A 20,504-nucleotide genomic window follows, 5' to 3' on the forward strand; every position below is an offset into this window, starting at 1 on the left:
AGTAGACATATAGTTATAGTTATAAGACTTTGTATTAAAAGTCAACATGTGACGTACAAGTTAAGGTTCGTATAGATAAATATATACTGAAGCTGAAGCATCAATTTTAGGTAACCAAAAGAAAAAAACAAATCATTTGTATAAACAGAAACAAACCGGAAACTCTACCGGCCGGACATAAGACTGACGACATCGTCGTTTTGGAAGTTTGCCACATCCCAATTCCCCGTTGAGGAGAAAAGAGTTGATAAAGCAACCACAATGTATCTCATACTTGGACGTAGCTGCGGATTCTCTTGCGTACAAGCTTTCCCTAATTCCGCCATCTAAACACACACACCACAGAACATCAGTCACTGCATTGGCTTGGTTTAGCGTTGGCAGGGTTTCAAAATTTATCTAAGTCCAGTTCAGTTTTCGGTTCGATAGTTCAGTTCAGGTTACCTTATATACTGAATCGAAGGGGTAGTTATCACCGAGCCTCGGGTCGATAATCTTGCGTAGTGCTTCTTCGTTGTCGGTCTCCTTGAATACTTCTTCAAACTGCATTAATAAAGAAATAAAGTACTTATTAAGTGACCAAATGTACATGTCTGAAATTCAGAAAGACGATATGTTAGATACTAACCACACCAACGAGGCCTCTAAATTCACCAACAGCTTCAGTCATTTTGACAACCGCGCCTTTTGCAGAAATCAATTCGTAAAGTACAACTCCAAATGCATATACATCTACTTTTGCAGACACTTCTCCATAAACAATCCTGCATATATACATATATAGCAATAAGTCATCACTATATTGTAGTCTCTAAAGAAGTTTTTAAGTGTAGAGTGAAATGAGAATAAGTTCTTTACTCTGGTGCCATGTAACCGAATGTACCCATCGCACCACGAGTTGCGGAGCCTCCAACTTCTGTCAGTTTTGTTAACCCAAAATCAGCAACCTGCAATACCGAAGCGACTCAGTGCTGCGACAAAGCAAAAATCTACTTTTTCCCAGTAATGTCACTTTTGATGGCAATGCGAAATTCAAAATGCACCTTTGCTCGGAAATTCTCGTCTATCAAAATATTGGCAGACTTGATGTCCCTGTGAACATAAACTGGAACTGTGTGCTCGTGGATATATTCTAAACCTCTAGCTGAGTCTAGCGCAATCTGCACTCTCTTAGTCCACGGTAGCGGTTCTCGTCCTAGTTACATAATACATATAAACATCTTAGTTGTTTGCAACTTTCAACTTATTAGTATTTCGAAATGTGATTGTCTTTTTCAGGGGGTCTTTATATTACGCACCTGATCCATGTAAATGTTGTCCAAGGTTGCCATTCTCAACATATTCATACACCAAGAAAAGAGATCCCTCAACACAATATCCAATCAGGCGAACCTGCAAATATAAACAAGTTTGTTGAAAACTTCGTCCCAAGAATCAATTTTTATCTGATCCCAGATATTATCTTGAGAGAACGCAAAAGGGGTTTACCAGGTTGACATGATGTACACGCGTTAAGACTTTTAGTTCCGCCAAGAACTGTTTCGATGCCTCCATGTCCATCTTCTTGATCGCAGCTTTCTATACATGAAACAAATGATTTCAATGTTCCATGTGTACATTCAAAGAAAAAAATTACAGCCAGTTTGATATGAAGAAACATAGAAGAAAAATCTGCTTACTTCTCCTCTTAGCTCTGCATAGTAAACAGCTCCGAAACCACCTTGCCCAATCTTAAAAGACAGATTGAAATCATCAGTAGCCTTTGCGAGCTCCTCCAACGTAAACTCAACAGATTTGTCCACGCTTATTGCAGCAACTCCTGGAGACACTCCATTACCACCCAAGCCTCCACTTTGGAGGCTAGTTGAAGAAGCTAAAGAACAGATAGACATATTTTGTAAACAGATAGCTAACAAAAGAACCATTAAAGTAGAGATAAATCGGTTTGTATATGATCATCACAAAAATTACCATGATCAGCCTTAGCAGACAACGGAATAGAAGATGAATACGAACCACCCTTTGACTTGCTCTTCCGGTAAGCATAATATATGACAAATGAGATCAACAACAAAGCCACAATCACCCCTGCAACTATACCAGCAATACCTCCAGCACCAATACCACCTGCTAATGCAAAAAATGTCAAGAACGTATTCTTCCAAGCAGCTTCTTGCTTCGTGCAGAATCATCAAAAGCTCGCAAATGAAGAGAAGAACCAACCTTGTTTACTACAAAAAGACATCAAAGAGGAGGAGTATACATCAGTAATAGAAATCAAAGGAACAAGATACAATCAAAAAATACGAAAACAACCTTGATGTGAAAGCTGGAAATGCACCACTTGGATCTGCAAAAAAAACGCATGAACAGGTAAAGAACAACAAATATAAACTCTTAACTGCAGAATTTGTTCGATTCCTTGATTGATTCTAAATTTGTTTACCTTTGCCAGGGACAAAGACGATCCCATTCCCTGAGCTGAAATCGGCACCGGGATTATAACTCCGCAGAATCTCCGCCGGTACACCGGAAGATTTCGCAATGGAATTGAGACTATCCTCAGGACGAAGCGGATAAGTAACAAACAAACCATAGTCCTTAGAAACTTTCTCATCGCCACAAGAGCAATTCACCAACACATTAAGCGTCGCAGAGAGAGGGATGTTAATCGCCGGGAAAGGATTCCTTCCCTGCAACGAACCCACAGTGGTGAGATTCGCGTAACGCTTAGTCGCGACTTTCTCATAAGTATCTTCCTCCTGAACATCGTAGCTGAAACTGTGGCCTAAGAAATCACCAGTTTGACATTCGCAAGGGAAAGGCACAAGAACCCTAGAACCCATCTGGATCCTATCTTTGTCCTTAATGTTACTGTTGTACCTTAGGATTGGATCGAAATTGATTTGATCGTAAGGCGCGAGTGAAGAATTGAGGTTTAGGTTGATGACGGAGAGAGTTGTTCCGTTCTCTAGGTAGTAAGAAGCTAGAGCTAAACCGCAGCTGTTCCTGCACTTGGATTCGACGGCGAAGAAGAGAAACGACGACCAGAAGAGAAGAAGAATGAGAACTGGAGTGATCAGAATCATTAGCTTCATCGCCGGCGAGCAACTAGCGAAATTTTAGAAGGTTCTTTAGAATTCTCAGAGGAAGGTCTCTGTTTTGTTTCTTCATATGCTCTGTTGGAGAAGATGGATTCAAAGAGGAACAAGGTTGACTTATTCAACGTTGACTAATTGTCAACACAGAGAATGATGATAAATCAGTGTTTTGTATTAGTGTTTTATTATCGTTGATTTTCTTAATTTTTTAATTTAATAAGATTACCATTAATGCAACTACCAGCTGGAATTTGGAGGTCTTTGGTCAAAGACCGCCATTTTTGTTGAAGGAAGTTTCATGAAACGATGTCGTTCGGATTTTGGTTTCGTATTTCTTTTTGGTTCAATTATGTAAGTTACTAATTTAAAATCGAATTTTGTTTCATCTAAACATATGTGTTTAGATAAATCATAAAACTAATATTTCAGAAGCATTAAACATCACTTAAGAAAATAAAATGGGTTCCAGAGAACAAACAAGGCTAATATTAGCATCTTCTACCCCAAATCTTCATTGGGTTTTGTAAATTTTCACAGAGTTGACTTTTTCACTATGTTCTTTTATGGTTGAATTGTTAAGCTTTACCTTCATTCATACCTCAATCTGCTTTAACTCTATGGCGTCCAAATATCCTGCTGAAAAGGGAGACCAACCAGTGCCATAACAGTATTAACCAGTTACGGCTCTTTGCCTTAGCGCCGTCTTCTTTCCCTTTGAACATTCCTTTGTACATTTCTTTCTGCTTTTGGTACACAGCTTTCTCTTGTTCTGCAAGTGCTCGTAGCTCTCTTCTAATCGCATTGTCATCAGGTGCATACTTTTGTGCCTTTCGAAAATCATCGCGGGCTGATTCCATCTGTCCGAGCTCTGACTTTGCTTTCCCTCTCCTGAACAGAGCTTTAGGATTTTTCTCTTCTTCTGTCAGCACCTGACCAGGTTTATAGTTTGATTAGGTTTTGGAGAAACCTGAGTATGAACATTAATGACCTTTTCAAATGAGTGGCTTGATGGGTCTTACAATGTTGCAGTGACCAATTGCTTCATCGTATCGTTTCAGCTTGATGAGGCAAGCTGCCATGTTTAAATGGCATGGGTTCTTCACTGCCAAAGCCATATCTTGATACTTGCCATACAGCTGAAACATAAAATCGTCCCCCATGTATGCAATGGCCTGAAACAGTAAAACCATGACTAATCAAAAGCCGAAACAAGACACAAGAGTCTTGAGCAGACTCGCTAAGTATGCCTGGAAACCAAAACTTTGACCGTAATTGATAGAAAGAGAGAGAAAGATGTATAACCATTTCATACTGTTGCATGGCCTCCTCTAGTTTCTCCTCCTTAAACAGAGAATTCCCATCCATTTTCCGTCTGTCTGCTGCACCAATCCTTTCCTCCACAGTCATATCACTGCGAGCCTTTCCCTGCACAATTCATTCTCTAAGTCAGAGGTAAGCAGACAGGTTGGGATAAAGCTTGGTTGTGGAGTTGTCGGTGTAAGGAAACAGTTAACTAAACATAACGGTAAGGAGAAAACTTGCCTCCTTTGTTTCATCAAATCCAATAACTTCAACCTCATATAACAAGTCTGCCATTGGTGGAACATTCGGAAAGGAAAAGTTTCCTTCTTTCCCATATGCCAATTCCCAGCCAACATGCACGAGTGCCCGCTCACCAGACTTCATGCTAGAAACACCGATGGCTAAACCAGCCAGTTCTTTTTTTTCTGTTCCACAGACAACATTTCACTCAGTAACAGACAGCATTTGACTCATTAGTGCACAATCTCGTTAAAAAATTTGTATATACAGTATAACATGGGCTAATCAGCTCTGAAGCAAAAACATAAGAAATTCGTTTTTTTCCACCCAAATACCCTTTTCATTAACAAGATACAGAAGCTGAATCAGCTTAATACTAATGATGATGCATCCAACAAGAGGAAGGTGTAGAATACAAAATCGAAATCCACACATACCTTTTCCTAGAACCAATTCAATAGGTTGCTGTTCATGCCATGTATCCTCAAATTTATGCTGCAAGTTTTTGGTCCATGCCCTATAGTGCACTATGGCCAATACAGAATAGGTCAGACAGAAAAATTCAAATATATAATCAAGCTCGAAGAAGATTCTATACAGGACACATTGGGTACGTGTGCCTCACCAACAATCACACAGAGGAAACAATTGCAAGCTCACCAAAGCTCACACATTTGAACCCTCTTCTACATAAGTAAACCCTCTAATAGCACAAGCAATTACAATTTCATATCAAGGATTACAACTAACCAATTTTCTGAACTAAGCTAACAACAAGTGCAATAGAAAAATCATCATCCAATCAACAGGAATCTAAGAGGCACTTACAGAAGCAAGTCGAGTATTTGGATGGTTTGGAACCGTGACCTTCCTTAATGATCTGCTTACTGACCTTCTCATCCAAGACCTCAACTTCACTATCAACCTTAGGGGGAACACTACCATCTTGTGAAGGCTCACTGTGCACAACAGCACTTCCTTCAGTAACTATTTCGCTCTCTTCTTCTTCTGCTACAAACGATGCAGCAACAACAACAACAACAACAATAATAAAAGTTAATTTCCCTCCAGCAGATTTGATAAAACTCCAAATCGAAATAGAAACAAAATCAAAAGGACTCAGCATGATTTAGCTGAGGGTAATGAAGGATAATTGTTTACTTACCATTTGTTAGACTCTGATTCTCCAAAGATTCATCCATTGTTTTCCAATTCTCAACCTCGGCCTGAATCAAAAGACAGAATTGTTAGAAGAAAACGAAGAAAGAGTCTGTGGATTTTGAAGAAGAGGAGAGTGAAGAGCTTACGTACTCGGAGAAGGAGAAGCTCAGGCCTCAGGGGAAATGTGAATCGTCGTCTCGTCGTCGAAGTCACTCACGAAGACTGAATCGAGAAAAATCAATTACAGATTTGTGTTTATAGTGAAAAATAGCAAAAGAGACCCTTCAACTTCTCCACTTAAGTCAAAACGAAACATCTAGAAAAAAAATGAAATTTTAACGTCAGCCGTTAACTAGTTATCGAAATCTTCCAAAAGGAACATGAAGTATTAACCGGAGGTTAACGGCGTTTACGAAAAAAATGGAATTAAAAAATATACATCAAATAAATTCTGAAAAGTTCAATTTAAAAATAATTATATAGTCGTCTCTTATGAGTGATGAACCATCCCTATAGTCTTAGACCACAATATTTGTTACAGTACATATAAGCCCATTCCTCTTTGAAGACCTTAAAGAAGAAGAAGAAGTAAACCCCAAAGAAAATATGTTAAATAAGTAAGTAATCACTGATGAGAATGAGATACTTCACACCCCTCTAGTTTGATCCATCAGATTTCTCCAACAACTCAAACTCCCCCAATCTCTATTGTTATTCTTTGATGTATAAGCACTGCAGCTGTTCTTCTTTACCTACCAGATTGAGATTCTACTACCCTGTGGAGCTGCTTGCAAGATTGACTGAGGATTCAAATCTTGGCACCAGTACTGCCGCGTTGGTTTCAATGGTATTTGAAGTCGTTAAATCTTCTAACCACTGCCATGTTCTTGCCCGTTTCGCGGTAACCTCTGCTTTATTATCTTCTGCCACTTGGAATTTGGCTAAACACTCGTCGAAGAGAACTTGGTCAATGTCGCAGAATACTTTCCTCACGTTTATAGTCAGACTCTGAACTGCTTGGTTCCAGTGTCCACGTGTGTTTCTCTCTAGAGCTGGGAAGACTATTGGCATTATCACTTTATGGTTCTGGGTGATAAGGGTTCTTATGTGATCGTTGTTCCATAGAAACAATGCCCTTTCAGCAACCTGAAAACAAAAGAACAATTTCGTATAGGTACAACAAAACTTTGTCAAAAGAGAGTATGAAGTTCTGATAACCAAAGACTCGAACCTGAAAATGTGAACTGTTGAGACATCGAGCAATTTGTCGGAATAAAGGAACCATACACCGCTGAAACTCAGCAGCTTGAGTTGCTTCCAAGATTTCTTCTAATTCTCCAAGAAACATAACTTCCTTTGAGCTGTTAGTCACAGGCCAATATTTTAAAAGGCCTCTAATAACGGTATCAGCGAGCTTGAAGTCCTTCTCTACAAACTGAACTATGCAATAAGAAAGCTGTTGGTGATAGACCGATGAACTTTTAGGCTTGTGGAGAGGAATCAAGGCTCGCAAAAGGAAGAGCTTGTGCTCTTCTTTTAAAGGCAAAGCAAACCCATTGATTATACTTCCAAGAATCTCTAGCAACTCTGCGATGCCATTATGCTTTTCAGTCTCGGATATGAATCTGTAGAAGATATTGTTAATAGCTTTTCTGATATAGGGTCGATGCACCATGAACTTCCCATACACCCGATGCAGAATGGTTTTTAAATATTCCCTCTCTCTTTGATCTTCAGAATCAAACAAGTCTAACAGCTTCAAGACAAAGGAATGGTCAACATATCTCTTTGCAAGCTTTGCGTCAGTCATGGGAGAAGCCACAAATCTGAGCAAAATCTCATACACAACTTGAATATGAGGCCAAGCTGGTTCCAGCGAAGGTTCCTCGTCATCCATATCATGCATTTCAAGAATTTTACTCTCGTGATTCGCAGAAGGAAAAGTTCTAAACAGATTAGCCGCTACCATCTTTGTGAGCTCTTGCATCGCGACATCATTAAACTTCACACCAACCGCTGCAACATAGTCAACGAGCTCAAGCAATGTCTGCCTTTTAATCTCTTTCTCTTTAAGGTTCTTTGAAGGGTCAGTAAAATCAAAGAGAACACAGCACATACTCAACTTCCGGATAAAGAGATTCGGTTTCTCCGAGATAGGAACATCCCTAAAGCTAGGCAAAGCATCATATACCCCACCAGAAGAAGGAAACGGCCCAGCTTGTACAACAGCATTCTTCCCTTGATTAGTCATGTTAGAGCTCAATGAGTTAGGAGCAAGAGTCCCATTAGCTACACGTGAACCCGAAGCTGACGATTTTGAAGAAGGTTTTGAGACAGAACTAGTACTAGTACTAGTACTACTAGAATTGGGAGCATAATGAGAGTTAACCCCTCCTTCACCAGTAGAGTCATTTTGCAAAGACTTTAAAGGCTTTCTAGGCAATTTCCCAAATATCTGTTTGATCATATCTAACTATTGGCACAAACCCTTCACTATATAAGAAACCCAGCTCTAAGTAAGTCAAAGTCCCGCACTTTGTTCTCTAAGCATAACCAGATTCGCTTCTGAACGAAAAAATAAGAAAAACCCTAACTTCAGTACATCGAACGAGCCTCAACCCTGAAACCAAATTACACAGTTGGAACAAAACATATCAGAATCAGATCAATCAAATAAATCTGAATAAATAGATAAATAAACGAATAAAAGAGGACAAGAGCTTACATTTTTGCAGATGACTTTAGAATAAGAGATCTAGACACCCTAGAAAGTTAACAAAGACAAAAAAAGACACAAGCTTTAGCAAAAAGATGGATCTTTGGTGATAAACCCTGGAAAGACAAAAGACCACCACTCCTTTCTCGCCCAAATTGAAATCGAGCGAGAGAGAGGAGAAAGGTAAGGAGGAAAAGAAAGAAAGAAAAGACAAAACGAAATCCAAAAAAACCTATATATGTAAGAAAAGTGACCAAAAACAAAAAAGAAAAGTTAAGATTTTTAAGCTGTAATGAACAAAAATAGAAGAAAAGACAGAGCAATCCGTTTCTTCTCTCCCTTATCCTTCTTTGTCTCTCTCTCTCTCTCTCCACGGATTGTTACTGTAAATCCATGTTAACACTTATCTTCCTTTTGCTCTGACGAATCGAAATTAACAAACCAAACCTGAACACATCCCCTCCAGATATTTTCTTCTTTATTTATTGTTTCTTTTTTTCTCAGACAGATTACAGAAGAGAAAAAATCAATAAAGATGGACACGCACGGTTTGACAAAATGGCAGGTGAAGTCAACACAATCTCAAAAGTAAACGTTTATGTTATATGGTCGTCAAATAGTATGTGGTCAATTCGTTTTATTTGCACCATTATCATTTATACATCGTTGAGGAATCATTCAAGTCAAAAGATTTAGGTCAAACACTTCATGACCTAGCTAAAAGTCAAAATCACTGTTTCTATGTTACCAAATGTAAATAAAGTCTATTTCTTTTCCACTTTGGACAAGAAAAAAAAAACTAGAAATTTTGGACAAGGACTGAGTTGGCGATGATGCCAGCTTCCTCGATGGTTTGGTTAAAGTCAGGTAGTAGTGTAGGAGGAGACCCCATGATGGATAAATGGTAGTCCTTGAAACCATCTGGTCTAGAAGCGTCTATGAAGGCTCGGATGTCTCCAACGGTGTGGTGAGTGTTGAACTGAGTGACAAAGCGTGTACCGTCTGCTAGTCTTAGCTCGATTGAGGTTGTTGGTGCTGCAGGATCTACCACTATTAATCCCATAGATGGTGATGGTGATGGTGACTCAGTAGAGACAGAGTCTGATCCAGCAAGACTTGTTTCGACACCCTGTTTGAAAATATACAATAACAAGAGATTTCACTTTACTAGCTCATTTGAATCATACATAAAACATTAATGAGAGAGGGAAGGAGATTAGTATACAGTGAAGTTTTCTTCACGCCTGATGAGTTTGACTTGAACACGAACTGGACCATATAGTCGTGGGGACTCCATACTTGTTACCCTCTGGCATCGACATGGAACATTATGTGTTATCCAAGTGAATCAGCAAGTACAGAGAAAAAGAAAAATAATTGAAATGGCGTGAAGGTGTTGAATTAGTAACCTCAAGAAAGGTTGCATTTTCAGGGTCATCAAAACTCTTTAACTCACTATCAACAACAGTGTAACCGTTCTTCCAGATAGTTACAATGAGCTTGACCACTTCATATGGCTCGTCTTCTTGCTGTTCTTCTTGAAGCTCATCTGAAACTGTGTCTTCAGACATCAATCTTGATGACTGCTCAGGTCTTTCTATGACCGATTCCTCAACTCTGTCGAAAATCGCATCAACATCTTTAGCTTTCCGAGGTTCTTGCACAAGCATCCCATCAAAGCTACCACATATATTCAAAAACCTTTTTCCTAAATACAAGACTAGTAAGCAAGACTGATGCCTTAAGACTTGCAAAAACCATAAACATCCTTATCCAATACACAAGATCCTTGCAGTGAATAGCACAATTCTTCAGTGTTTGGAGAAAAGCACATTGTCATATCAAATAACCTCATTGGTGGTGAGACAGCTAAAGCTGTTGGCTCAGTTGAAGCAGAGTCTGATCCAGCTAGAGTTCCTCCAACACCATGCAATGAAGCTTGTGATTCCTGCTGTTGAGATATAAGAAAACAAGAGCTTTCACTTTACTACCTTATATGAATCAGAGAAGAGAAAAAATAACATAAATGAAAAGAAACAAACATACAGTGAAGTTTTCTTCTTCACGCCTAATGAGTATGACTTGAATACGGACTGGATTTAGTTCACGTGGGGACTCCATCTTTGATATGGCCTGGCATTGACATGGAACATAACGTTAACCAAAGTGAGCCAAACCACAGAGAAAGACTAAATGTTGAATCAGTAACCTCAAGAAAGGTTGCATTCTCTGCGTCATCCAACGTCTTTAACTCACTATCATCAAAAGTGAAACCATTCCTCCAGATTGTTACAATGTGCGTGACCATATCCTGAATCTCTTCTTCAAACTCATCTGAAACAGTTTCTGCAGACATTGATCTTGCTGGTTCCTCAGATCTTTCTACATCTCTGTCCAAAATCACATCAAACATCTTTAGCATTCTGAGGATTTTTCATAAGTATAACACTGAAACATTAATCAAAACCATCAAGACTGATCAAGATCTTGAAATAAACCACCAAGATTGAGGAAACACTAAACCTATCACCATCTTCTCTGCCGTAGTTCCCTAGCGCGTCATCAGAATCGTTACCAGTTCCGCCGGAGAATTCACCGGCGTCTCGACGGCGTTCACTCGTCTCCCTCCCGAATGGATTAGCTGCTTCACGTTTTGAATGTAGATAAAATCTCGGCGGCGACGGTGACCGAAACCGTGACCGCGACGGAGAGTAACCGGAAGAGCCATCAAACGGGGAGAAAGATGAAACGGGGATATTGATTCTAAGATTCGGAAACGGAGATAGATTAGGCCGGAGGAGATGATCGTCGTTAGGGTTTGGTACATTTGGCTCTGCGGTGGTTGCGGTGGTCGCGGCGGTGGCTTCGTTCTTAGTGAAGGTTGAAACAGCAGCGTTGAGATTCCATTGATGAGTTTCAAGAAATGATATAGCTGTTTCTCTAGAAGATGATGTGATGTTAGTGAAGGAGCTGATCAACTTCTCTGTCTCCGACGAGTTACCGTCCATGGCAAGTATACGTTTCTTCACAGACTCGCCTCTGAAACTTTTGTTTATAACTTCAGTATAGAGTTCTTGAAGAGCAACAAATGAGAAAAAGACACATATATATATATATATAGTAACTAATTGTTTTAAATGTTACAAAAAAATACAATTCAAACCATATAATAATCTTTTCTATTTGATACACACAATATACTAAATACAAAAAAAAACAAGATGAAAAATCTTCAAAGCAATTAATAAACAAAAGCAGAGCGCTCTCTCTCTCTTTCTTGTTCTTCAAGTTTGGTTTCAAGGAATGTCCTTAAGCTCAAACTCAGAGCTTTCTCTCGTCTTCTTCTCCTTCTCCAATGAATCTTCATCAATCCGAACACTAATCACATCACCTTTGTACTGATGTTTCATGGCAAACACAAGAAAAATCAAGAAGTTCAATGCTCCCAAGACAACAAGTAACCAGTAGAAGTAGTTCAATCTCGCTTTGTTGAGGTTGCTTCTAAGCCAGCTTTTGTCTGTGACCTTATCAACAAGCGAAACGAGCAAGCTACTTACAAAGAATCCCATCGAAATCGTACTGAGAAACAACCCGGTGCTCATCGATTTCATCCTCTCTGGTGCTTCTCTTATGAAGAACTCGAGCTGTCCAACGTAAGCAAACGCTTCACCCGCACCTACCAAGAAATACTGCGGAATCAACCAAAACGCGCTTATTTTCGTATTGCTGGAAACCGCTGCCTCGCGTCTAGCGTTCTCTATAACCGCAGCTATTGCCATTGCTCCCATTGAGAACACAAGTCCTACTCCGATTCTCTGGAGGCTGGTGATTCCTTGAGGCTTTTTTGTGAGCTTTCTTGTTAAAGGAACAAAGACTCTCTCGTTAAGGGAAGTGAAAAGGAGAATTGTGAGTATGAGGAAAGCAGAGTAGGAGCCTGCAGGAACAGTGAAAGAACCGAGTTTTCGATCCATAAACGTCGCTTGTTCGACCGTGAATGTCGTCATTTGGGAGTAAATCGTCCAGAAGAGAATGTTTGTTGCCCAAATCGGCACCAATTTCATCACAAGCTTCACTTCTTCAACTTGTGTGACTGTAGAAACGATCCACGGATCCTTCTCTTCAAAGTCCTTTGAACTAGGAGAGCCTTCGTTCTTGAGAATAGCGGCTTTGTCTAAACACTTGAGCCTCTCTGTGTGTGGAACAGTAGTTTTGTCAAAACCGTTCAAAAGACTAGGATGCGCAGGGTAACTCTCCTTTCTTTTCTTCCAAGCCAAGAAACCAACCCTCCATATTGTTGTAAAAGGGCTTCCTTTAGGTTTCTTGAAACGGTACCATCTCGTTCCGCAGAGTAAAACAATGGCTGCAACCACCATAGTCGCGGCTGAGATCCCGTAACCCCATCCTCTCCCGACGTTGTCCTGAACGTAAACGAGAACAATCACGGCGAAGAGAGAGCCTATGCTGATGGAGAAATAGAATCTGTTGAAGAAGAAAATCATCTGTTTCTCTTCCTTGGGATCACTTGTGTCGAACTGGTCAGACCCGAAACCAGAGACGTTGGATTTGATTCCTCCTCCACCTAAAGCTATGGTGTAGAGAGCAACGTAAAGAAGAATTAACTGGTGTCCGCTTGCTTCTACACACTGATGGTGAAGTCTCCTGAAATCGTCACATGGTGGTGGTCTCATGCTTGAGATGGTTGTAGCCACCGTCAAAAGCATCACTCCCTGTTTTCACAGACACAAAGAGTCAGAGCTAGAACTTTCTTGAGCCAATTGAGCTATACGTTTAAGGGCATACCAGAGCTGTAACAGAGGCTGAGATTGCAACCATCCTGTAGCGACCGAGTTTAGCATCAGCCAAGAAACCACCAAGAAGTCCTAAGAGGTTAAGAGTTCCCATGAAATTGGTAACTATGGTCGCTGATTTAGCTGATGAGATGTGTAAATCTCCGACAAGGTACGTCACTAGATTCATTGATATACCCATCACGCATATTCTCTCCGACAGCTCACTCCCTTCACATTAAGAAGAAACAGAGGAGTGGTAGAAACAGAGGAGCTTAGAAACAGAACAAACACTTTTTTAGTTTTTTTGTGTAGTATGAAGTTTGTGTAGACTTTACCTAAGATCAAACCGGCACCTAACCATCCACCGGTTTTGGATTTATCCGGTGGATTTCCTCTGTAGTCTACGGCTTCGTCTGAGCCATCTTTTGCTCCACCGTGAGATGACACATGAACCTTTGGAGACAAGCAAAACCATTAAGAACAGAGGAAACAGAGTTAAATAAAAAAAAAAACAGAGAACAAAAGACTTTATAACTCACCATTTTGTTATTTTGAGCAGTTAAGCCTATGAGAGAAGAAGGCAGAGGAGAAGTGTGAGGAGTTATAAGGAGAGAATAGAGACGGATGTGGAGGAGGTTATAGCGATAAGGGTTTTTGACACTTTTATTAGTCCTTTGATTTTATCTAACTCCAACAAAACAAAAGAAGAAATGAAACAAGAGATACGGTTCAAATGGGCATGTGAAGAAGAGATGGGGACTGATTTATATAAAAATGTGGCTTTGCTTTATTGTGTGGTAAGGTTGCTTCAAGCGATATATGATGATGATCAGATCTAAAAAAACAAACATTGACACATTGAGACAACAGTGTGATTTCACTATCTTATGACAAAGACATTTGTTTATTTCATGTGGTTGCAAGGTTTTCTGCTTCTTTGTAATTCCCCATGTCCATTACTCTTCTTTTTGTCTTCTTATACCCTTTTTCTTGTGGCTGCAAATAGTGTTTCATACCCATGTCCATGTCCTCTTCACCTTCAACAAATCTGTTACTAACTATTATAATTAGTGTTATGTGTGTTTTCTAAGATTTTACACTTGTAAGAAAGCATAATCAAAATCTTTGTCTTTATATATCATGTGTGGCCAGATAGTTGTGTGAAGTACTGATCGGTCACGTGAACGAATTTTACTGAATACACTAACAAGGTTTCAAGATTAGTCTGAGTAATCCCACACAGGTACAAAACATGCATGTTCTGTTAACATTTGGGACATTGTGACTAGTTTAGCATTAAAGTTAGTGCTATCATTTCATTTCAATATCATAATCACATGGTTCGAATTAATGTTCAATCATTAGTGAGAATTGTTCTTTAGTGAGTATATATTGCATTACCGACTGATTAACAAATATTTATTAGGAATCATGTTTGTGGTGGATCAAAAACACTCATCATGAAAAACCAATGTCTACTTTGATTTACAAAATGGGTTTATTAATTATGTATGACGATATGTATTTTTACCAATATCAAACATGATTGAATCAGGATCGGACTCAACAATTCGTGTCGGACTAGACCGGTTTTGCGATGATCACAAAGGTTCATAAGTCATAACACATAGACTTCTATTCATTTGGAAGGTTTTGAAAACAATGGACAGACTTACCTTTATAATAATCTAGGGTTTGTATGGTCTACAATATAAGCATGCAGCTTTAACTTTTGAGATAGATACAAAGAGAGTTCAGGTGATACGTAAGAAAATGCGCTTTGAAGCTGAGATGTATGTAAAGTAAAAACATAGGTTTTTGCTTTTAATAAGTAACCAACAATTATATTCGAAACTGACTCTACAAAAGGTGAATTTAACATCATCCCAAATGGAGGAAGATATTTTACTTATATAAAAAAGCTATACATGTTGACGAAATTGATTCCTCTACTTGAAATGATGTAAGCAAGAAGAACATAAGTCAAAAAAGTAAAACTTTTAATATAATTTTGCCTCCAATGGTTTAGGGTAAAGCTGAGGTTTTAAGGTTCCCTCTACTACAAGTTGTATTCTCTTCTTTGTGGACGTCATGATTATATATATTTTTCACCATACAATTACGATTCTTTCTCGTCCCTACTACATTATTAATGTATCCAACGTCACAATACTAATAATTTCTCTAAGTTAGATCAAATATATTAAAATCGGACACTCGTTTCGATAGTTTTCAAGCTGCATTATTATTTCTAGAAAACAAAGAGTGCGTGTGTTTAAAGTTGGATTAAATATATAGAGTGGGTTCATCTTTTTGCTCACCAATCATATAAAATCAATAAGAATTAGGTTTAGTAGAGTTTTACTGGTAAAGTGGTAGAAGTTATATGGTATCCGATTCTAGTTTTGTTGGGTTGGTCAAGTAATTGAGATGATTAGTCTTTAGTCTTTCTAGAGAAGAGATATTTTCTCCAACCTTTTGGAAAAGGGTTAGTGATGATTCTAATCAAGATTTAATTATTTGATATTTTAGTGTGCAATTATTAAGCTTATGTGGGACAAGCCCACTGCTCATATAGAAGATAGTCCAACCATAGCCAATTAAACACGTAGTGGTATAATAGAATCGGATATGTTATATACTAACGTTTCTGAGATTTTCTTGTATTTTTGAAGGGAAAATAAATAAAGTATATATATGATATGTTTTTGTTGGGGATCTCATATCAATTGCAAGATAAGGTATAATATAAGATATTGAATCTTCACAAAGTAGTAAAACTAATCCTAACAAAACTTTGATTATCCGAGCGGACTCAAATAAATATCTGATACAATCTGAATTCAATCATATAGAGAGATAATATCAAAATGTAGTGATTTATAGCCATCACATTGAAAAGACATATTATAAGTTTCACATTGATCGTCGACATAAAAATCAAAAAAGATTCGTACCCGAAATGATTCAATATGTAAAATCACATCAAAATACTAGTGACCATCAAATTGGTCCGTAGTCTAGACAACAAACCAACTATGCCAAAAGAAAGAAAGAAAATGCAAGTAATGTGACAATTTTTAGATGAAGTGGGTTTTGACTGTATGGATTATAGAATCCGAGAGATTTCATCATCAACTTGAGATAAAAACCAAAACATACCAAAAGTGTGATTGTTTTGGGGAATCTATGCCAACCTTTGGATGTGTCACATGTCATTCCAAAATAAAATTAAGAAGGCCACAACAATAATGCGACGATAAGAAATAAAACAAAAAATCTTGAATGATATATTAATGTACCACATATATGATCTATATTGCCCCACCCTCTTTTTTATTTTATCTCCATGCATGTTGATACATGAAAATTTCTTGCTTGGTTTATCGAGTTATATAAGATTCTTTAAGATTGCATGGAGACACACAAGACAATTTGCACAGTCACTTTAACGAATAGATTAATGACTTAACGTATTAATATTTTGTTAAACCTTGAAATAATTGGCAGTTACATATTATCTTTCTAAACTCTACCTACAATTTTGACCGTATATACATATTTTTGGAATACATGTGCATTGCATCGGTTACCAGATATATTCACATTACCTGTCAACACATGTTTAATCTAACTTAAAACATGTTTTGAATTTAAATATAAAGAAATAAAATGAAGTTTTGAATAAAAATCTCTTTCGATGATTAATATTTCGTATTAGACAATTTGCTCACGCAATCTCTAAGCTTTTGCCGACCACACAAACTCTTTGTAGTTGAGCTTATCCTGGAATGTTTGGTTTAACAACGTGAAACTCCTGTTCCAATTGTACACTATTATAGTTATGTATATATGTGTTTGACCTGATATAAATTGACACGTTAAGATTTTTACGGAAATTTTAATCATGTATACGGTATACGTACGTACGTAAATACTACTATATATACATGCAAAGTATTTTACATCTACGGTATATGTATTAAACGTATATAGACAAATTACTGTTTCGTATGCCTTTTGTATACGTATATTATATGCATAAATACAAAGTATAGTTACTGTTCAATTACGGTATACAAAGTATTTACATTATATAAATGCTTTTAAACGTATACGTAAGTCCTGAATACGGTAAATGTACGTAGATTCTTACAAAGTATATTTAAATGCTTATTATGATAATCTTGAACGAGTTTTGAGTATGTTTAAAGTCTAAATCTCAAAGTTTCCGCTTTAGTGTTTGTATTACCATAGGCCTATAATAAAGCAGTCCGTTTTGTCTGTATTAAAAAATGGGCCTTAGAATTTGCTCGCATAGTTTTATCCACTCGTTTCTTTTAAGGTTAGATGAGTATGAGCCTATGATTTATATTTGTGTGACTGTATCGTCTATCTATAACTTTTATAGGTACTGGTCGTAAAGAACTTGCATGTTCACATATATAAAAAAAATGGTCCCGTAAACTTAACACTCACGTACGAATCCGTAAGGGGAGATAGTGAAGCTCTTATGAGCTTTCCTTAGGTGGTGTGGTACTATCACTAGCAAGTTGGTCTACATATGTGGGTTCAAAGAAAAGAAAGAAACACTTTAATTTAACACTTTATTATAAGACTATGACATGTTGTGTAGTTTGTGATAATAATAGGAATAGCCATTGTAGTGTTATTATGCAAAATTTGATAGAGAAAAAAAGAAGAAGCATGCACTTGTACATAAAATATTATGATTTTTCAACCACATAACATATATTATATATACTTGTAATGACATATAATAGTTTGATTAGTGCTCTAACAAAAACACAAAGCACCAAAGATTGTCCGAAATAAAACAATAAAGGAAAATTAAAACATGAAAAGAAAAAACCACTGCTCTATGATACAACATTCATAGAACATTGGTTAAAAAGGACCAAACGTAGACAAACAGTCATCTTGGGAAAAAAGAAAAGTCAAAAAGTAATTGGAGAAATTGGATTATTAGTTTAAATATATATGATTAACTTGAGTAATGATTCTCACTCTCGGGAATGCTTTCTAACGAAGGCCTCCAATTTTCATCACATGGTTCATTTTCTTCTTCATCATTAGCCTTGGAGATGTTTCTGCCACTATCTTTGAGAACATGAACCAAGTGTTGTATGGAGTTAATACCTTTCTTGTGACCCAAGATTTGTCTAAGTTCTTCTTTCGTCACCGTGACTTTTATCCTTACCACCTTAGATTCTCCTTCCGTCGATCTTTCACTTTCTTCTTTCCCTCTGATACTCGTTTTGCCTTCTTCCAGTACTGACTTAATCTGCGGCTCAGACTCCAGATTGTCTTTCTCTTCTCCGGCTAGGCCATTGTTGTGTCTTAGACAGTTCCCCATTGATATATATCGTCAAATGTGTATAATATAAGATAAATTAGAGACATGAGATGGTGAGGGTTGCATGGTTATATATATAACAATCGTGAAGGAGAGAGAGAGAGAGCACATGAGAGGAGCGTTTTATGCGCCGGAGCATTTGCAAATGTGTAAGTGATGAGGTCTCAATTTTTATTTTTATCGGTGTCGTAATTATTGTCTTTGATGTTCTGTCACAACACGGTATATATATATATGTCTTATACACATAATTATGTAAATAAATAGTCAATCACATTGGTGGATCGTTTTTTTATATCATGTGTATTATTTTTTTACCTAGCATTTTTTAAGTTCAACGTAATCTTTGTTTATTATAGAAAAAGAAAAAGAAAAAGAAAGGGACCGTAGCATTATCACCGAACTTGATGACAAATTTTCATACCACAAATTGATGCATCATGCTTGTTTCACCATAATCAGGTCAAAATCGAATTGGGAGGTTTCTTTGTAACATCCGGTTAACATTATCGTGGTTATCTCGATCTCTAATTCCATATTGGAATTAAAAACCTAATAATCGTACGACCTTATACTATAGTAATATTTATTTTAATATTAATGTACATATATATAGACATGTGAACGTAGTATGTGTTAGGTATGTCGTGCAAGCTCACAAGTCATAACACTAATATGATCTTTTCTATTTCTCCAATTGACATTAGGGGACCAACAAATTACATGAAAATTTCAAGGAACTTGTAGGATTAAAATGCAACTTTATAAGCTGCAGAACAAGCCAGAGCCAGTTGTCAAAATCCAGTATATATCAAGGTTTTTGAAACTTTTTCGGAAAGTATTTTTTTTTTTTCTTTCTCAATTGTATAAATCTTGAAAAGTTTTGATATATGTCAATCTCTTTTGAAAACTCAAATAACCTTTACTTGTGCATATATCAAATTCGGATCCAAGTCCACAAAAACTAAAATATCCCTGTCTAACGAGTTGAGTCAATAACCCCTATAGTATTGTTTTTTTTTTTTTTTTTTTTTTTTTGTAAAAGGTCCATATCCATCAATGATTTTAATTATATTAAAAAGAAACATAGAAGCCATCGTATAAAAATTAGATTTTGTCTAATTATGATTTTCTGACCAAATCAAATCCAATTCTAACCGCCGATCGCTTTTCATAATACTAGATTAGAAGAGACCCTCTCCATTAAATAATAAAGGAAGTAGTGATGGAATTAAACATATTTAATTAAGGCGAGTTATACAAATTTAAACTTGAATATTTGCATTTGTATAACTCTTTTTTTTCTTATACAAAGAATATATAGATTGACGTATATAAATATTTTCTTGAAAATGGGCCATGCATGCATGATAATATGATATGTCATTTGCTAAACGAAGAACATAAATAGAGGCCGTAACGCGGAGAAGAGCTGACAAATTCGTAAATTGTTGTCTTCTTCCACATGGGATTAGCCGATTAGGTCAATTCCACAATTATTTTTCATGGCACTTTCAGAGAGCTCATTGCATGTGGCGTATCCATTAATTTATTCCCCATATACACATTATTGTGTTGTCTCAGACTTTTCTTTTGGGTTAATTTATACTTTTGCTGACTAAAGAGAGCATAACATTTAGCTACTAAATAGTTTTACGCTATGCATAGATACATATAATTATTAAAGTTAATGTATTAGTTTATGTACGATATAATTATATGTAATACAATACTTTTACAGATTAATTTTAAAACAAATTAATTAATTCTGTTTAATTAGTTAAAAACGCTTAATAACAAATTAACAACTCATTATC

General features: G+C 37.1%; 6 protein-coding genes across 10 annotated transcripts; all 6 read right to left on the reverse strand.

The window, feature by feature from the left end:
• Nucleotides 1-8: 8 nt before the first annotated feature.
• On the reverse strand, nucleotides 9-3,217 carry LOC17891813 (chitin elicitor receptor kinase 1). Of its 2 annotated transcripts, none has more exons than XM_023786038.1 (12): nucleotides 2,447-3,217; nucleotides 2,317-2,350; nucleotides 2,224-2,231; nucleotides 1,972-2,130; nucleotides 1,680-1,873; nucleotides 1,489-1,578; nucleotides 1,299-1,392; nucleotides 1,044-1,195; nucleotides 859-947; nucleotides 629-764; nucleotides 445-543; nucleotides 9-326 (listed from the first exon to the last, which is right to left on the reverse strand). In XM_023786038.1, the coding sequence occupies exons 1-12, from the start codon at nucleotides 3,096-3,098 to the stop codon at nucleotides 165-167; spliced, it is 1,869 nt and encodes a 622-aa protein (XP_023641806.1). In that variant the 5' UTR covers nucleotides 3,099-3,217; the 3' UTR covers nucleotides 9-164. The 2 variants fall into 2 exon arrangements, with proteins under 2 accessions (XP_023641806.1, XP_023641807.1); XM_023786039.1 differs by having other exon boundaries at nucleotides 1,972-2,127; nucleotides 2,447-3,215.
• A 259-nt stretch (nucleotides 3,218-3,476) lies between these two features.
• Nucleotides 3,477-6,061, reverse strand: LOC17891647 (peptidyl-prolyl cis-trans isomerase FKBP42). Of its 4 annotated transcripts, none has more exons than XM_006297903.2 (8): nucleotides 5,955-6,061; nucleotides 5,809-5,869; nucleotides 5,472-5,651; nucleotides 5,081-5,170; nucleotides 4,644-4,828; nucleotides 4,404-4,526; nucleotides 4,121-4,273; nucleotides 3,477-4,030 (listed from the first exon to the last, which is right to left on the reverse strand). In XM_006297903.2, the coding sequence occupies exons 2-8, from the start codon at nucleotides 5,843-5,845 to the stop codon at nucleotides 3,701-3,703; spliced, it is 1,098 nt and encodes a 365-aa protein (XP_006297965.1). In that variant the 5' UTR covers nucleotides 5,846-5,869; nucleotides 5,955-6,061; the 3' UTR covers nucleotides 3,477-3,700. The 4 variants fall into 4 exon arrangements, with proteins under 4 accessions (XP_006297965.1, XP_006297966.1, XP_023641809.1 ...); XM_006297904.2 differs by having other exon boundaries at nucleotides 5,472-5,654; XM_023786041.1 differs by having other exon boundaries at nucleotides 5,951-6,048.
• Nucleotides 6,062-6,230: 169 nt separating this feature from the next.
• On the reverse strand, nucleotides 6,231-8,759 carry LOC17891264 (serine/threonine protein phosphatase 2A 59 kDa regulatory subunit B' zeta isoform). Its single transcript, XM_006297332.2, has 3 exons — nucleotides 8,530-8,759; nucleotides 7,036-8,424; nucleotides 6,231-6,950 (listed from the first exon to the last, which is right to left on the reverse strand). The coding sequence occupies exons 2-3, from the start codon at nucleotides 8,269-8,271 to the stop codon at nucleotides 6,576-6,578; spliced, it is 1,611 nt and encodes a 536-aa protein (XP_006297394.1). The 5' UTR covers nucleotides 8,272-8,424; nucleotides 8,530-8,759; the 3' UTR covers nucleotides 6,231-6,575.
• A 558-nt stretch (nucleotides 8,760-9,317) lies between these two features.
• Nucleotides 9,318-11,528, reverse strand: LOC17893611 (plant UBX domain-containing protein 6). Its single transcript, XM_023785579.1, has 7 exons — nucleotides 11,044-11,528; nucleotides 10,730-10,910; nucleotides 10,567-10,653; nucleotides 10,371-10,471; nucleotides 9,930-10,200; nucleotides 9,746-9,829; nucleotides 9,318-9,649 (listed from the first exon to the last, which is right to left on the reverse strand). The coding sequence occupies exons 1-7, from the start codon at nucleotides 11,526-11,528 to the stop codon at nucleotides 9,320-9,322; spliced, it is 1,539 nt and encodes a 512-aa protein (XP_023641347.1). The 3' UTR covers nucleotides 9,318-9,319.
• A 108-nt stretch (nucleotides 11,529-11,636) lies between these two features.
• Nucleotides 11,637-13,857, reverse strand: LOC17893932 (protein NRT1/ PTR FAMILY 6.4). The gene is made up of 4 exons (XM_023786378.1): nucleotides 13,848-13,857; nucleotides 13,646-13,761; nucleotides 13,321-13,538; nucleotides 11,637-13,247 (listed from the first exon to the last, which is right to left on the reverse strand). The coding sequence occupies exons 1-4, from the start codon at nucleotides 13,850-13,852 to the stop codon at nucleotides 11,817-11,819; spliced, it is 1,770 nt and encodes a 589-aa protein (XP_023642146.1). The 5' UTR covers nucleotides 13,853-13,857; the 3' UTR covers nucleotides 11,637-11,816.
• A 4,276-nt stretch (nucleotides 13,858-18,133) lies between these two features.
• Nucleotides 18,134-18,687, reverse strand: LOC17890759. Its single transcript, XM_023786896.1, has one exon. It carries the CDS (start codon nucleotides 18,685-18,687, stop codon nucleotides 18,316-18,318), a length of 372 nt encoding a protein of 123 aa, XP_023642664.1. The 3' UTR covers nucleotides 18,134-18,315.
• Nucleotides 18,688-20,504: the final 1,817 nt, after the last annotated feature.

This window comes from Capsella rubella, unplaced genomic scaffold (genome assembly GCF_000375325.1).
Source record: "Capsella rubella cultivar Monte Gargano unplaced genomic scaffold, Caprub1_0 scaffold_3, whole genome shotgun sequence".
Lineage (NCBI taxonomy): Eukaryota > Viridiplantae > Streptophyta > Magnoliopsida > Brassicales > Brassicaceae > Capsella > Capsella rubella.